The 14,571-nt window shown below is 38.0% G+C and overlaps 1 protein-coding gene across 1 annotated transcript in view; it reads left to right on the top strand.

The window, feature by feature from the left end:
• The window catches only part of LOC114049853 (regulator of G-protein signaling 7-like), a 633,475-nt gene extending 622,364 nt beyond the window's left edge, over positions 1 to 11,111 (top strand). Inside the window, exons 16-18 of the mRNA XM_027871288.1 lie at positions 8,920 to 9,009; positions 10,243 to 10,295; positions 11,060 to 11,111. Of these exons, the coding sequence (XP_027727089.1) occupies positions 8,920 to 9,009; positions 10,243 to 10,295; positions 11,060 to 11,111 (195 nt within the window). The remainder of the gene's footprint in view (positions 1 to 8,919; positions 9,010 to 10,242; positions 10,296 to 11,059) is intronic.
• The last annotated feature ends 3,460 nt before the right edge of the window (positions 11,112 to 14,571 follow it).

Raw genomic sequence — 14,571 nt, 5'->3', positions numbered from 1 at the left:
TCTATCTATCTATCTATCTATCTATCTATCTATCTATCTATCTATCTATCTTTACTTCTCCATAGACTATAGGCCCCTTGGGGGCAGGAATTGTTTTTTGTATGTGTGTGTACTTTTTTTTGTTTGTATCCCAAGTATCTAGCAGTAATCAAGTCAACAAGATGACAACAAATATTTATTAAGAATCTGCTATATGCAAAGCACTGTGCTAAATGCTAAGGATACAAAAATAAAATAAAACAAACAAAAAAGAAAGGTTAAAAATATATATAGTACCTGGCCTTAAGGAGTCCAGTCTATGTATAAATGAGATATGTACCAGATAAATAGGAGCTAATCACAGAGGGAAGGCACTAGGATTAAGGGATATCAAGAAAAACTTCTTGTAGAAGGTGGAATTTTAGCTGAAATTTGAAGAAAGCTGGGAGATAGAGGGAGAAGGGACAGAATTCCAGGCATTGAATGGGAGACAGAGAGTAGATAAATGCATGGAGTTAAAAAATGGAGAGTCTTGTGTGAGGAACAGCAAGGAGGCTGGTATCACTGGATCTCATGTGGAAATAAGTAAGGTGTACTAAGACTGAAAAAGTAGGAAGGGGCAAGGTAATATCTGAAGGGCTTTAAAAACCAAACAGTATTTTCTATTTGATCCTGACAGTAATAGGGAGCCACTGTACTTTATAAAATAGGGAGTGGTATGTTTGGGCATGAGTTTTGGGAAGGTCAGTTTGACAGCTAAGTGGAGGATGTACTGGAATGGGGTGAGCACTGAGATGGAAAGCTATTGCACATGTCCAGATATAAGATGATGAGGGTTTGCACCAGGGTGGTGGCAATGTTAAAGGAGAGAAGGGGGTATATATAAAAGATTTTAGAAATGTAAAATAGCCAGTATTGACAATTGATGGGGGGGGGGGTGGGAGTGGCAGTGAAAAAGAGTGAGGAGTTAAGAATGAGTTAAGAATCTCACTTATGACTCTAGGTAAAGAGAGAAATGATCATTAATAACCAATATCTTTGGGAGATTCAGATTTCTCCCCTTCTTCCAAAGTCCTGAAAGTTCAGTCTCTTGGAGGACATCAACTGATAATGAGATTGAATTAACCCTCCTCATCTTGGTCAGACACCCCCACCCCCAACCTTAAAAGGAATTTAATCTAAGGTGGGGAAGCCCATTTTTTTCTACTCAAGCTTGGGTGGGGACAGATCCTTTTGTTTAGATAGCCCAAGGCTAGGGTTGGTCTGAGATAATTTCTCTAAGGATGACTTGATGTAACTAGCAGCCCCTCATTTAACACCTAAGGATAAATAAATTGTGAGCCCCCATCATGATCGTCTTTGATCTAAAAGAGATGACCAAATTACCATCCTTTTATCAATAACCTTCTGGCCTTATTAATATGATTAAATTACCCAGAAACTGTGTCTCTTGAACTTTTTTAAATGTCACAGCAAGTAGGAGGATGGTAGTGACCTCAACAGTTAGAAAGAAGAGAAGGCTTTGGGGGTGTAGGGGTGTGGGAGGAAGGAGGTGACAATGAGTTTAGTTTTGGACATTTTGAGTTTAAGATGTCTATGGGACACCTACTTTGAGATGTCTAGTAGGCCAATGGAGATAAGACACTGGAGATCAGGAGAGAGATTAGAGGTAGATAAATAAATCTAAGAATCATCAGCATAGAGATGATAATTAAATCTTTGGGAGCTGATGAGGTCACCACCAAGCTAGAGAAGAAAAGAGGGCCCAGGATAAAGTCTTGGATGAAAAATGAGGAAAGAAGACTGAGAACGAATGGTCAGATGAATAGAAGGAGAACCAGGAAAGGACAATGTCACAAAAACACAGAGCAAAGAGAAGATCAAGGAAAAGAGGGAGTGACAGTGTCTCAAAGGCTAAGGAGAGGTTAAGAAGAAGGAGGAAGCTTGTTGATTGATTGAGTCTAAGTCTTAACTTTTGTATATCAATTCAACAAGTACTTATTAAGCACCTACTATGTGCCAGCATCTGTGCTAAGAGCTGGAGATACAAAGGTAAAATAGAAACAGCCCCTGCCCTCAATATGCTTACATTATGCTAAAAGGAAAGAACATATATACATATATATATATATGTATGTGTGTGTGTCAATAAACATGTATATACATGTCAATAAATAGAAAATATTTACAAAATAAATGCAAAGTATTTTGGGAGGTTGGAAAGCTTGCTCCCCAGGTAGGATCAGGAAAAGCTTCATGTTAGGACAGCATTTGAACAGATTCATGAGAGAAGCTCCAGTTTTCAAGAGGTAGAGATAAAAAGGATGATTTAAAGCTGAGGGAAGAACCTGTGCTCTCTTACATAATGGCAGGAAAAGGAATGTTGGATGCCAGTATGAGGGCCAGATATTGACTTAGAAAATCACAAATTCACATTATCTGTGTTGTATTTTTATTTATTTTTCTTAAACATTTCCTAATGACATTTTAACCTGCTTGGCTACACTAGGCAGTTTTGTAGGCCACTTGAGGTAGGGTCTGAGCTTGGCACCTCTATTGTATCCTGTAGGGCAATAGGTCAGGGAAACAAAAAGATTACTACGTACCTGTTTTCCCTTCTCTATATTATCCTAGTAGGAGAATAAATAGATAACTAGAAAGAGACCCTACTTTAGTATCTGGATATCTGCTTTGAAATGTATGTTATTACAAATAATTACATTTAATAGAGCTCATTTGCTATGTCAAGCCCAATCTATCTCTAGAAATACAATTGAAAAAGGAAGGTCTTGGCTCACATTTCCAAAAATCTTTTCATTCATACATATAAAAGCAAGGAAGAGAGAGGAAAAGAAGGAAATTTTGCTTTTCTTTCCAGTACAAATGTCCTACAGTCTTTTTTTTTTTTTCAGGGTAATCAAGGATCTTGTCAAGTGACTTGAGAAATCATTAGGTCCCACCCCCTAATTTTATATATAGGGAAACTGAGGCAGAGAAGTAAAGTGTCTTGATCAAGAAAATAAGTTCTTGGTAGAACTGGGATTTCTAAGTCACAATCCCATGTATTGTCATGTACAGAAACTACTTTAGTTTGTTTCTTCCCATGCCCTCACCATTAAATAATGGTGTTTCAGAAAAAAAGAAAAAAAAACTTTTTAAGAAAAATGCTCCCTTAAGGTTATCAGTTTTAATGTTTAAACTTACATATGTGATAAGTTTTCAAGCTGTTTTACCAGAGTATAACACCCACAAAAAGAACTCTGATCCATATATCACTTTTTTCTCAATTAAACCCTAAGATGAATTAAGGCCATACTCATGGAAGGATCTTGCCCTCTTTATGGTATGCTGTCAGTATACAATCAATTTTCTCTCTCACTTCTGGATTGAGGAAACAAGGGCAGTGGAGGTAAAAAGGCAACACATGTTTAAATGACTAAGCCACAATCTCAACTCCAGTGGTTCTATCATGTTCTCCCATATGGAAACAATTGAATGAGACAGAGATATGCGTGAGAAAACAGTGTAAAAATACTGACACAGATGCCCATTCCAGTGCTGATTTGTTTTCTTCCAGCAATTCAGGATGAAATTTCATTGTTTTGCAATTTTGCTTTACGGAGGTAGTAATTTGTCAGATGGGTAGGAAATACCTCTCTAAAGTCTGGAAATGTTTCTTCCTTTTCTGGATCAGTGAAAGTCAGCTTGATTATATGAAGTTCAGCAAAAATATTATGGGCATTTTCCCAAAGAACATGATACCACCTGACACTGGATTGCTTTTTTTTAATTGAGCTAACTGTATTTTAGCAGTTTTGCATAGTATATAGATAACTAGCCTTGAGGTTAAGAAGACCTGGATTCAAGTACCCGAGTGATACAGTTGGACTGTTTGATCGTAGCAAAGTCATTTAACTTCTGAGGGGCCAAAGCAGGGTCCAAAGACTATAAGTTGTGGACTATTTGTTGTTCTTCATTGGTATAAAAATATTCTTCATTTATAGTTCCTTACACCAATGAAAAACACACACACACATATGTATGCATGTGTATGTATCTGTATATATATGTTAGTCTGGCTCTGTGATTGCATTGGTGTAGGGAAATATAGGCAATTAAATAATTCATACAAAGAGAAAAATACATGTATGTACACATACACACTCATTTCTTTTCTTAAATCAGCAACAAGAGAAACAACTCTTCCTACTGAACTCCATGTTAATACTTCAACATCTGATCCAGTTCCATCTCATCCCTGATATAGTACCTCCTCTGGTGTCACTCTAATCCCCACTCAAACTGTCAGATTGGGTCCCTAGAGAGTAACCAACAATTTCTCTCCTCTAGGTTCAAAAAGAAACCCTGAGGGGTTAGGAGTGGTTTCTATAGTTCAGAAACCCCCATCTGTCTGTTCCTCATTGAATATCCAGGCAATGTAAATTTGTCAGCTAGAGTTAACTGATAGCTAGGTGGTGCCATAGTGCACAGAGCACTGGGCTTGGAATCAGAAAGACTCATCTTCATGAGTTCAAATCTGTCCTCAGACACTTGATAGCTGTGTGACCTTGGGCAAGTCATTTAACCCTATTTGCCTCAATTCCTCATCTGTAAAATGAGCTGGAGAAGGAAATGGCAAACCACTCTAGTATCTTTGCCAAGAAAACCCCTAAATAGGGTCATGAGGAGTAAGACACAACTGAAATGACACAATAACAACAGAGTTGTACATAACAAAGTCCATGGTGAAATGGGCTCAAGCTTATAGAAAACATGTGGTAAGGGGGAAACGCTTGACTCCTGATTGGAGATAAGTCCTCTTCTCCTTTTGTGGAGTCCTCATGAAGTTCTCCTGAGGTGTATTGTAGACACCACTGGGTGAACCACTAGTAAGTTCAGGCTAATCTCAAGTCATTATTAGTCTGAGGGAGAACAGGTTTAGCAGTAGATAAATTTTGGGGCTCCCCTAAAAGGTGAAAGGCTTGAGATCTAGGACACCTAGAGGTGTCCAATCCAGGCTAAAAGGAGTTTGTATTACCAGGTTTCGCCCTCACTTTTTTTTTTCTGATTTTTCTTCACTTTCTTTTTTTTAAAATTTATTTATTTTTTTAGTTTTCAATATTCACTTCCACAAGATTTTGAGTTCCAAATTTTCTCCCCATCTCATCCCTCCCCCCACCCCAAGATGGCATGCATTCTGTATACCCCTTCCTCTAATCTGCCCTCCCTTTTATCTCTCCCTCCCTTCCCTTATTCCCTTGCCCTTCTATTTTCCTGTAGGGCAGGATAGATTTCTATACCCCATTTCCTAAATTTATTTCCCAGGTGTATGTGAAAAAAAATTTTTTAACATGTGTTTTTAAAACTTTGGATTCCAAATTTTCTCCCTTCCTTCCTCCCTCCCTACCCACCCCCATTGAAAAGGCAAGCAACTCAACACAGGTTATACACGTGTAGTCATGCAAAACACTTTCACAGTAGTCATGTGAAAAACTAAGTATACTTCCCTTCATCCTATCCTGGCCCCCATTTATTCTATTCTCTCTTTTGACCCTGTCTCTCCTCAGACGTGTTTGCTTCTGATTATCCCCTCCCCCAATCTGTCCTCCCCTCTATCATCCCCCTGCTCTCTTGTCTCCTTTCCCCCCTATTTTCCTGAAGGGTAAGAGGTTTCCATACCCAATTGAATGTGTATGTTATTCCCTCCTTAAGCCAAATCTGATGAGAATAAGATTCACTCATTCCCTCTGTCCTTCCCCCATTTCCCCTCCACTGTAAAAGCCTTTTCTTGTCTGTTTCATGTGAGATAATTTCCCCATTCTACCTCTCCCTTTCTCCTTTTCCCAGTATAATCCTCTCTCACCCATTAACTTTATTCTCCAGATATCACCCCTTCATCTTCAACTCACCCTGTGCCCTCTATCTATCTATCTATACATACATATAATTTTTCCCTCCAACTACCTTAATACTGACAAAGGACTCGTGGGTTACAAATATCATTTTTCCCTGTAGGAATGTAAACAGTTCAACCTTAATAAGTCTCTTATGATTTCTCTTTCCTGTTTACCTGTTCATGTTCCGCTTGAGTCTTGTATTTGAAAATCAAATTTTCTATTCAGCTCTGGTCTTTTCATCAAGAATGCTTGAAAGTCTCCTATTTCACTGAATAACCATTTTTTCCCCTGAAGGATTATACTCAGTTTTGCTGGGTAGGTGATTCTTGGTTGTAATCCTATGTCCTTTGCCCTCCAGAATATTATATTCCATGCCCTCCGATCCCTTAACGTAGAAGCTGCTAAATCTTGTGTTATCCTGATTGTGTTTCCACAATAATTGAATTGTTTCTTTCTGGTTGCTCACAATACTTTCTCCTTGACCTGGAAACTCTGGAATTTGCCTACAATATTCTTAGGAGTTTTCCTTTGCGGTCTCTTTCAGGAGGTGATTGGTGGATTCTTTCCATTTCTATTTTGCCCTCTGGTTCTAAAATATTGGGGCACTTTTCCTTGATAATTTCTTGAAAGATGATGTCTAGGCTTTTTTTTTGATCATGGATTTCAGATAGGATTTCAGGAGGACAGATTGGGGGAGGGGACAATCAGAAGCAAACACTTCTGAGGAGAGACAGGGTCAAAAGTGAGAACAGAAGAAATAGGATTTCAGTTCAATAATTTTTAAATTCTCTCTCCTGGATCTATTTTCCAGGTCAGTTATTTTTCCAATGAGGTATTTCACATCGTTTTCTATTTTTTCATTCTTTTGTATTTATTTTACAGTATCTTGATTTCTCATAAAGTCACTAGCTTCCAATTGCTCCATTCTAATTTTTAAGGAAGTAATTTCTTCAGTAATCTTTTGGACTTCCTTTTCCATTTGGCCAATTCTGCTTTTTAGGGCATTCTTCTCCTCATTGGCTTTTTTGGACCTCTTTTGCCATTTGGGTTAGGCTATTTTTTAAGGTGTTATTTTCTTCAGTATTTTTTTGGGTCTCCTTTAGCAAGCTCTTGACTTGTTTTTCATGATTTTCTTGCATCACTCTCATTTCTCTTCCAAGTTTTTCCTCTACTTCTCTTACTTGTTTCTCAAAATCCTTTTTGAGCTCTTCCATGGCCTGGGACTGATTCATGTTTTTCTTGGAGGCTTTGGATGTGGGAGCTTTGACTTTGTGGTCTTCTTCTGGTTGAATGTTTTGATCTTCTTTGTTACCAAAGAAAGATGCTATGGTCTGACTTTTTTTGGACCTTTGTTTATTCGTGATCCCAGCCAATTACTTGAGTTTTAAACTCTTTGTTAAGGTAGGGGTCTGCTTCCAGTGTGGAGAATGTACTGTCCCAAGCTTCAGGAGTTCTGTGTAGCTGTTTTCAGAGATACTTCTAGGGATCTGTAAATTTTCAGTTCCTCTAAGGTAATATGATTAAGGGGCGAGGTGTTTATTCCTTTTCTGGCCTGTGCTCTGGTCTATGAGTGACCACAAGCACTCTTTTCTGCCTTGGAACTGTGAGGAGAATTTCCTCTCCACCACCACTACAAACTCCACCATGGCAGCACTACACCTTGCCCCAGGATCACCACCCAGAACTGTGACCCAGATCTAACCATGGGCAAAGCAAGAGAATCCTGCACCAGCAGAGAGATCCCTGCAATTCCCCTCTGGTCAGCCACTTGATTCCCCTCAGTCTGTGGGCCAGAAGCTCCAGAAGCAGCCGCCGCTCCAGGCCAAGCTCAGGGACTAGGGCTGGGACCACGCTTCTGTCTCTTACTGCAGACACAGACTTTTCCCACTGACTTTCTAAGGTGTCTTTGGTGTTAGTGGATTGAAAAGTCTGGAAACCACCACAGCTGCCAGTGATTTAGTCCTCTGAGGTCTCCTCCAGGTTCACTGAGGCCTGCCTTGCCTGTGCGCCCACGCCAAACTGCACTCTTCTCCCAGCCTCGCGCAATACACCTTTCATATCAACCATCTTTTTGTGGGTTCTGCTGCTTTAGAATTTGTTTAGAACCATTTTATACAGGTATTTGGAGGGGTTTGGTGGAGAGCTCAAGCAAGTCACTGCTTTTATTCCACCATCTTGGTTCTGCCCCTCTCTCCCTCACTTCTTGTCATTCATCCTTCCTTCTTTCCTTCCTTCCTTCTTTTCTTCTTCCTTTAATGCTTCCTTCCTTGTAATCAGAATTTGTAAAGTCCTGGGATCTACAGAACAAAAAAAAAGGTGAAGGTTTAGCTGAAAAATCTTCAGAATAGGTCTGGGGATTCACCTCTGGGACAAGGCATCCTAAACAACAATTTTCCAGGTAATTTAGTCTGTTCAATCCAATGAGAACTAATTAAGTGCCTGCTTTATATAAGGCATTGTATTAGATATTGGGAATAAAAGAAGACAAAATAGACCCCTGTCCTCAAGGAGCTTCCATTCTACTGAGCAATGTAGATAGCAACAAACTAGATGTTCTGGAATCCAGAGTAAATCTTAGCACCAGAGTTATTCAAATTGGATGCACATGATCTGCATGATTTCTTAAACTCTGATATTTTGGCACATCAGACAACTAGGTTTATCTTTAGAATTATTTGTCACAAAATAATTGGCATCAAAACTGTTATATCAGATCCCTTGCACTACATTCTATTCTGGAAATGACTAGATCAAGTATACATTCTCCATATCTACTTGGGCCATTTCATAAAATAATTCATTGATAAGATACTATATGTAAAATACTATGACATACTAGAAATATAAGGAATTTTATCATTATCTTCATTATAATTTCCATTGATATTATTTTTATTGTTATTATATCTAGTCCACATCAGATCTGTCCCATCCTTCCTCCTAGTGCCTAGATGACATGTGGTGGTATTCTTCTTTACTCTCCTCATTTTAGATTTTCTAAAACATCCATAAAAATAGCATCTAAGCTATTCTTTCCTTTTAGGAGCACATTTACAAATTGATGAAAAGTGATTCCTACCCACGTTTCATACGATCCAGTGCCTACCAGGAGCTGCTACAGGCAAAGAAAAAGGTATTGGTCTTTCTTACCTTTTTTTTTTTTATTTCCATAGCTTTTAGTAATAATTAGTTCAGTCTCGTCTGCAGGGGCCAAGCTGCTAGATGTCTGGTAGGTAGACAGGCTCCTGGCCAAGAAAGCCTTTTCCATTTTTCCAGTGTCAAATGAGTTTTCCTTCCTTTTCTTTTCTTTCCTTTGCTGCATGTATTCATACATTCCAAATTTTATTATAATTTTCTTTATTTTATGTGAATCCTCTATATAATTTAAGGAAAAAAATGAAGAGCTGCTTATCAGAGAGAGAAAAAAATAATTATTTTGATGTCTTCCTTTGAAAGGCTCTTTCTTTCATTAAACTGGTACATTATTTCTTTGGGCACAGATCATGTTACTTAAAATGGACTGGGAGGTTTCCCCCATTTATTGTCACCTCAAATTTAGCAACCCTTCTTATGAAATATTTTTGGTCAGATTTTTGCCCAGTTCAGTTACTACTATGCCCCAAGTGTTTACAATGTCTGAAAGAGTATAAATATACTAGCAGTGAGACACGTACATAGTGAGCAAAGGTGAATTAAACCACCTTAGAATTATTCAAGTCAGGTATTAAGTCCTAATGCCAACAGCTCTCTTTAAATCAATGGAAAAATTAGTCCAGGTTCTGGGTTGGACTAGGAATATCATACCACCTTTCAGTTTTTAAATATTAAAGAGGAGATTCTGAAATCTTGTACCATCTGACATGAAGATAATATTTTCTATGAGGTCATCTAAAGCCAGTCTACTTGTACAACTGAGAACAAATTCCATATGTAAATACCATAGATGACCATCAGAGATAGTCTTGACAGCAAAGCATTGAACACTTCTAGACAGCTGCTTACCATAGTCCAAAAGTCCATAGGCCATGAGAATGACAGTGTAGTGGCATCAGACACTGACTTCATTTTTGGCTATTCTGATTTTACGTTAATCACACCAATTTAATGCATGTGACAAAATCTCTTTCTTTTTAAATGATGTGTTACAGAAAAACAATGAATAAAAAGTATTTCATTAGTGACTCTCTACTAGCACCCTCTTGATTTCTTACATGGCATTTATGTCGCAGCCTTGCATTTCATCATCCTTTTTTTTCTGCTCTGTTCTTTTTCTTTTCTTTTCTTTCTTTTTCTTTTTGCTTTCTTTCTTTTATGGGCCTTTCTCTCTTTCCCTCTTCCCATCTACCCCTCCCACATCCCAAGTAAGTTGGGCAACTCAATGGATCGCAGAACATCTTTTGAGAAACTTGCGCATATGTGGTAAGTGTTTTATCCTGACAGATTAAAGATGACTAAGTCCAATGAAGTAGCCTCCACTCCCAGCTTCACCCCTCACCTTTGCTCTATTGATGTCACAGCAGATGAATGTGTTACGGTTACACAAATTCAGGATTTCATGCTTCCCTCTAAGCTTCCTTTTCTGTTCCATCTCCCATTGCCTGGTGGGGACAAGATGCTACAAAAGGCAGACAGTGTGTTTTGGCTTTGGATGCTTAAAGAAGCATGAAATAGGTCATTAAAAAGGAAGAATATCAACTTTTTCTTTCTTTTTTAAACAAATATTGGAAAGACCTAGGAGGGCCTCCTTTACGTTTTTCCTCATAGTTATGTCTACAACTCCCTTCTAAAGAGAACATGTTTCTATCCTGTTTTCCCCTCATATTGGTCTTTCTGAGACTCAGACAAATGAGAAAAGTCTGGTTTCCTTATATCTTTCACATTTGTCATTTGTGGGAAGAATGACCTTTTGAATGGCTTATGGAAAAGCTTCATATGAATGCTGTTTGGTAGCAGGATACAAGCCCTTAAAATGTCCCATCATTATGATTCCTCTATTCTTTATTCACAGAAAGATGTTGGAAAATATTGCATCAAAGCACACAGGAAATCAGTGACTTTCCTGCCAACACTTTCCTATTCTCTCCCAGGTGTTTTGGTGATGTCCTTGTTTTCAGGATTCTTTTTGGATCTTTCTGACCTGATGTAAGCTCAAACTAAAGCATTCAACACATTTATTTTTATAGGGCAGAAACATCCCTATTTTCCCATGCCATAAAAACTGTACACCAACACTGAGGGCCAGCACTAACCTGTTATGAAAAGAGGTAGAACAATCTTGGTTTATACTCAAGTTCGTCTGCATTGTCTGTTGAGTTGTGCAGTTAGTTCCATGCTGCTGTGTGCTTGTCGTGGCTTTTGCTGTGATGACCAGTTCAATGGAGCTCTCTGTGTGTGTTGAAATGGAAGTTGATCAGCTTCAGCAAAGATCATGGTTTTTGTTTTTAGTTACCTTGGATGAGAATAGGAGTTGGGGGCGGGTGGAGTGGGAACAGATTGCCTTTGTGAATTACTGGCTATGTCCCCAGTGTTCAAAATATCTAAAAGACTTTAAAATGGTAAGTTGTTAGAGTATGTAAGACATGATTAAGAGAAGCAAAAGGCCTAAGACCTGAGATATTCGAGTATAACCTGTACTCTGATACAATTTAAACTTCAAGATCTTCCGACAGGAATCTTGACTCAGGCCTAGATTTTTATTACTCTCAGGTCAAAATCTGATTGTAAGTCATGAATAGGAAAAGTACTCCAAGTTGAGGGGAAGATGTAGAGACTGAAAACAAAGCAGTCAATGCTATTTGAAACAAAAACCCCAAGTTTTTGCTTGATGATGTGGCCATGGCATGTTGCACTGTGATTTGTGTGTTGTCCAAGAAGACTGTTTCATATCAAACATTTTCTGATCTAATGACCTTCAAACTTTGTCTTTGAGATTGTGATCAAAACACCTACTCTGGGTAATCGAAAATCACAATAGATCTTGAGGTGAGGAGAAAAGGAAAAAAAAAAGCATTACAATGGTTCCTACGCCATCTCTCTGCAACACATATGCAATGCCCAGACCTAACCATGCTCCCCCACTCTTACCCATGTCACTCTTCATTTTAGATTTTGGAAGAAAATAGGTAACAAATGAGGGGAGGAATGGAATGTTTCATAGTAGTTTGCCCTTACCAAGAAGTGGATGGTTGGGATTTGAGGTTAAGAATGAAGAAAATAGGGGCAGCTAGGTGGCACAGTGGATAGAGCACTGGCCCTGGCTTCAGGAGGACCTGAGTTCAAATTCGATCTCAGACACATAATACTTGCTAGCTGTGTGACCCTGGGCAAGTCACTTAACCCCATTGCCTAGTCAAAAAAATAAAAATTAAAATAAAAAAAAAGAATGAAGAAAAGATTAAAACAGGCATAGAAGAAAAGGGGAATCATTATCTTTCACATCCCACCTAACTAACACGTTGGTTAATTTTATTTAAATTAGCCAACTGATTATTAACATAACCAATTATTATGTCAGTGGTCTTTCGTTGTTGAAGATTAATGCTTTTCTACTCAGAAGACTAAAGAAATTTTTGGTACATTGTATACCTTCTACAAGTCTATGGGGTTAAACCTATAATGCTTTCCTGTGTACACTTTGCTCTAATGAAAGTACACAGGACACTTTCAGGATGACAGGAGAATACTACCATGATTTTCCATTTTCCTCAACTGGTTATTAAAGAATTCAGTACTTTTTTGGGGGTTTTAAGAATGACTCTTCAGCCTACAACATACAAATTAATTATTTCCAGGAGAAAAATCTACAGGGTGAAAGATGTATGTCACAAATCATTGAAAAAAATAATAACAGCTGTCCCTGCAGAAGTTCCTTTTGATTTCATCAACTCAGTATTCCTTCTCTCCAACAGTCCTCCTCTTTCTATTGCTTTCCTTTCCTTTTTTTTTTGCCTTCTATCATCATGATTTGCTTTTAAAGTTAATAATTGTACTATGTGTATAGTATATAGCAATTTTTTTCATTAAAAGCCTGATAATATAATGTGATAATATGATATTGATATGAGATATTATGACATAAAACACAGTTAGCATTGCATAGTGGATAGAGATTTGGCCTATGATTCAGGAAGATCTAGATATAAGTCCTGATTCTTTTCTCTGAACAGGCTAGGTGTGTAACTCTGGTTCAAGTTAGTTTTTCATTGCCCTAGACAACTTTTTAAGACTAAGTTGCAGAGAAAATATAGAACCCTTGACTAATTAAATCACAAGTCCAGTCAAACAAACAAACAAGCACAAAATAAAACATTATTTATAAAAGAAAATAAAAAAGGTAGAAGATAAACATAGAAGCGTGGAAATTCACAAAGGCTCTGTCCCTCTACTTTTCTATCAATATATATTCTTTTCTTTCATCCTCTCAATAGCTCCCATGAGTAGAAACATAATCTCTTTCCAATAGACTGTGAGTTCCTTCACTTGGCTCTTTTTATATCCCCAGTGTTTAGCACAGTGCCTGGCACCCAGTAGGTGCTTAAGAAATTTTTATTGACTGACTGACTAGAGATGATTCCCAAATCAATATATCCAGCACCAGCCCTAATCTCCTGGACAAAAACTATACCAGGATATCCCAAAGTCATCTTAAATATAATCTGTTCCAAACAAAACTTATTATATTTTCTCAAAATCCCTTACCTCTTCCAAATTTCTCATTTCTCTTTTTCTGACCCTTACAGCCACCCAGCTTCTTCCTACCCTCATGACATTGAACAAGTCTCTTAACCCTTTTGAACTTTAGTTTCCTTCTTTTAAAAATAGAGACATTAATGTTTTCACATCTTGCAGATATGCTTTGTATAAATATAAGTTATTTTGTCAGAGAAGCTGTCTCCTGAAAACAATCTAGGGCACATATTATTCTGAGCCTTGATTTCTATTTCTCTATGTACAAATTCTAATTCAACAAGTTTTTATTAAGTGCCTACTATATGCTGTACTAATCAAAGGGAGAGGAGGTAAGTACCAAGTTAAGAAAAGTGACAGTTTTCTTCCTTTTCCCTCCTTTCTTTGCTTCCTCCCTCCCTTCCCTCCTTCCTTCCTTCCCTCCATCTCTTCCTCCTTCCTTGCTTCCATTTCTGGATATAGCATTTCCCCTTCCCCCACCAGTGATCATTTCCTTGTAAGAAAGAAAAACAGTTAAGCAAAAACAATTGACAAAGATACCACACCCAAAGAATCCCACATCTCCAATGGAAGAAAGATAGTGCATTTCCTCATTTCTTGAGAGATTGTCATTTGGCGTAAGTTTGTATACTAATGTATCCTTCTTCACTCCACCAACTATTGCAATTGCTTCCCCTTCCTTTTAGTTAACTACTTTGTCTCTTTCTTCTCCAATCCACCCTGTACATTAAAGAATCAAAGTGATTTTTCTATATCAGCACAAACCAACTTGTTACTCCTGTAATGAAAATCAACAATGCTTATCGTTGCCTCTTGAAAGGGTATTTCAATTACCTGTACTTTGGGTTCACTCATCCTCTTTTATTTGTGACTTCTCAGACCATAACTCCTTTCGCTGGCTACTACTCAATTATAAATATCGTCTCCTCCATTATAATGTATGTTTCCTGGGAGAAGGATCTTCTTGGTTTATCCATTTGTATCCCCCACACTCAGTACAGTACTTGAC

Source organism: Vombatus ursinus, unplaced genomic scaffold, assembly GCF_900497805.2.
Source record: "Vombatus ursinus unplaced genomic scaffold, bare-nosed wombat genome assembly UNPS02014798.1, whole genome shotgun sequence".
NCBI classification, from domain to species: Eukaryota; Metazoa; Chordata; class Mammalia; order Diprotodontia; family Vombatidae; genus Vombatus; species Vombatus ursinus.
This window is presented reverse-complemented; position numbering and strand designations above follow the sequence as displayed.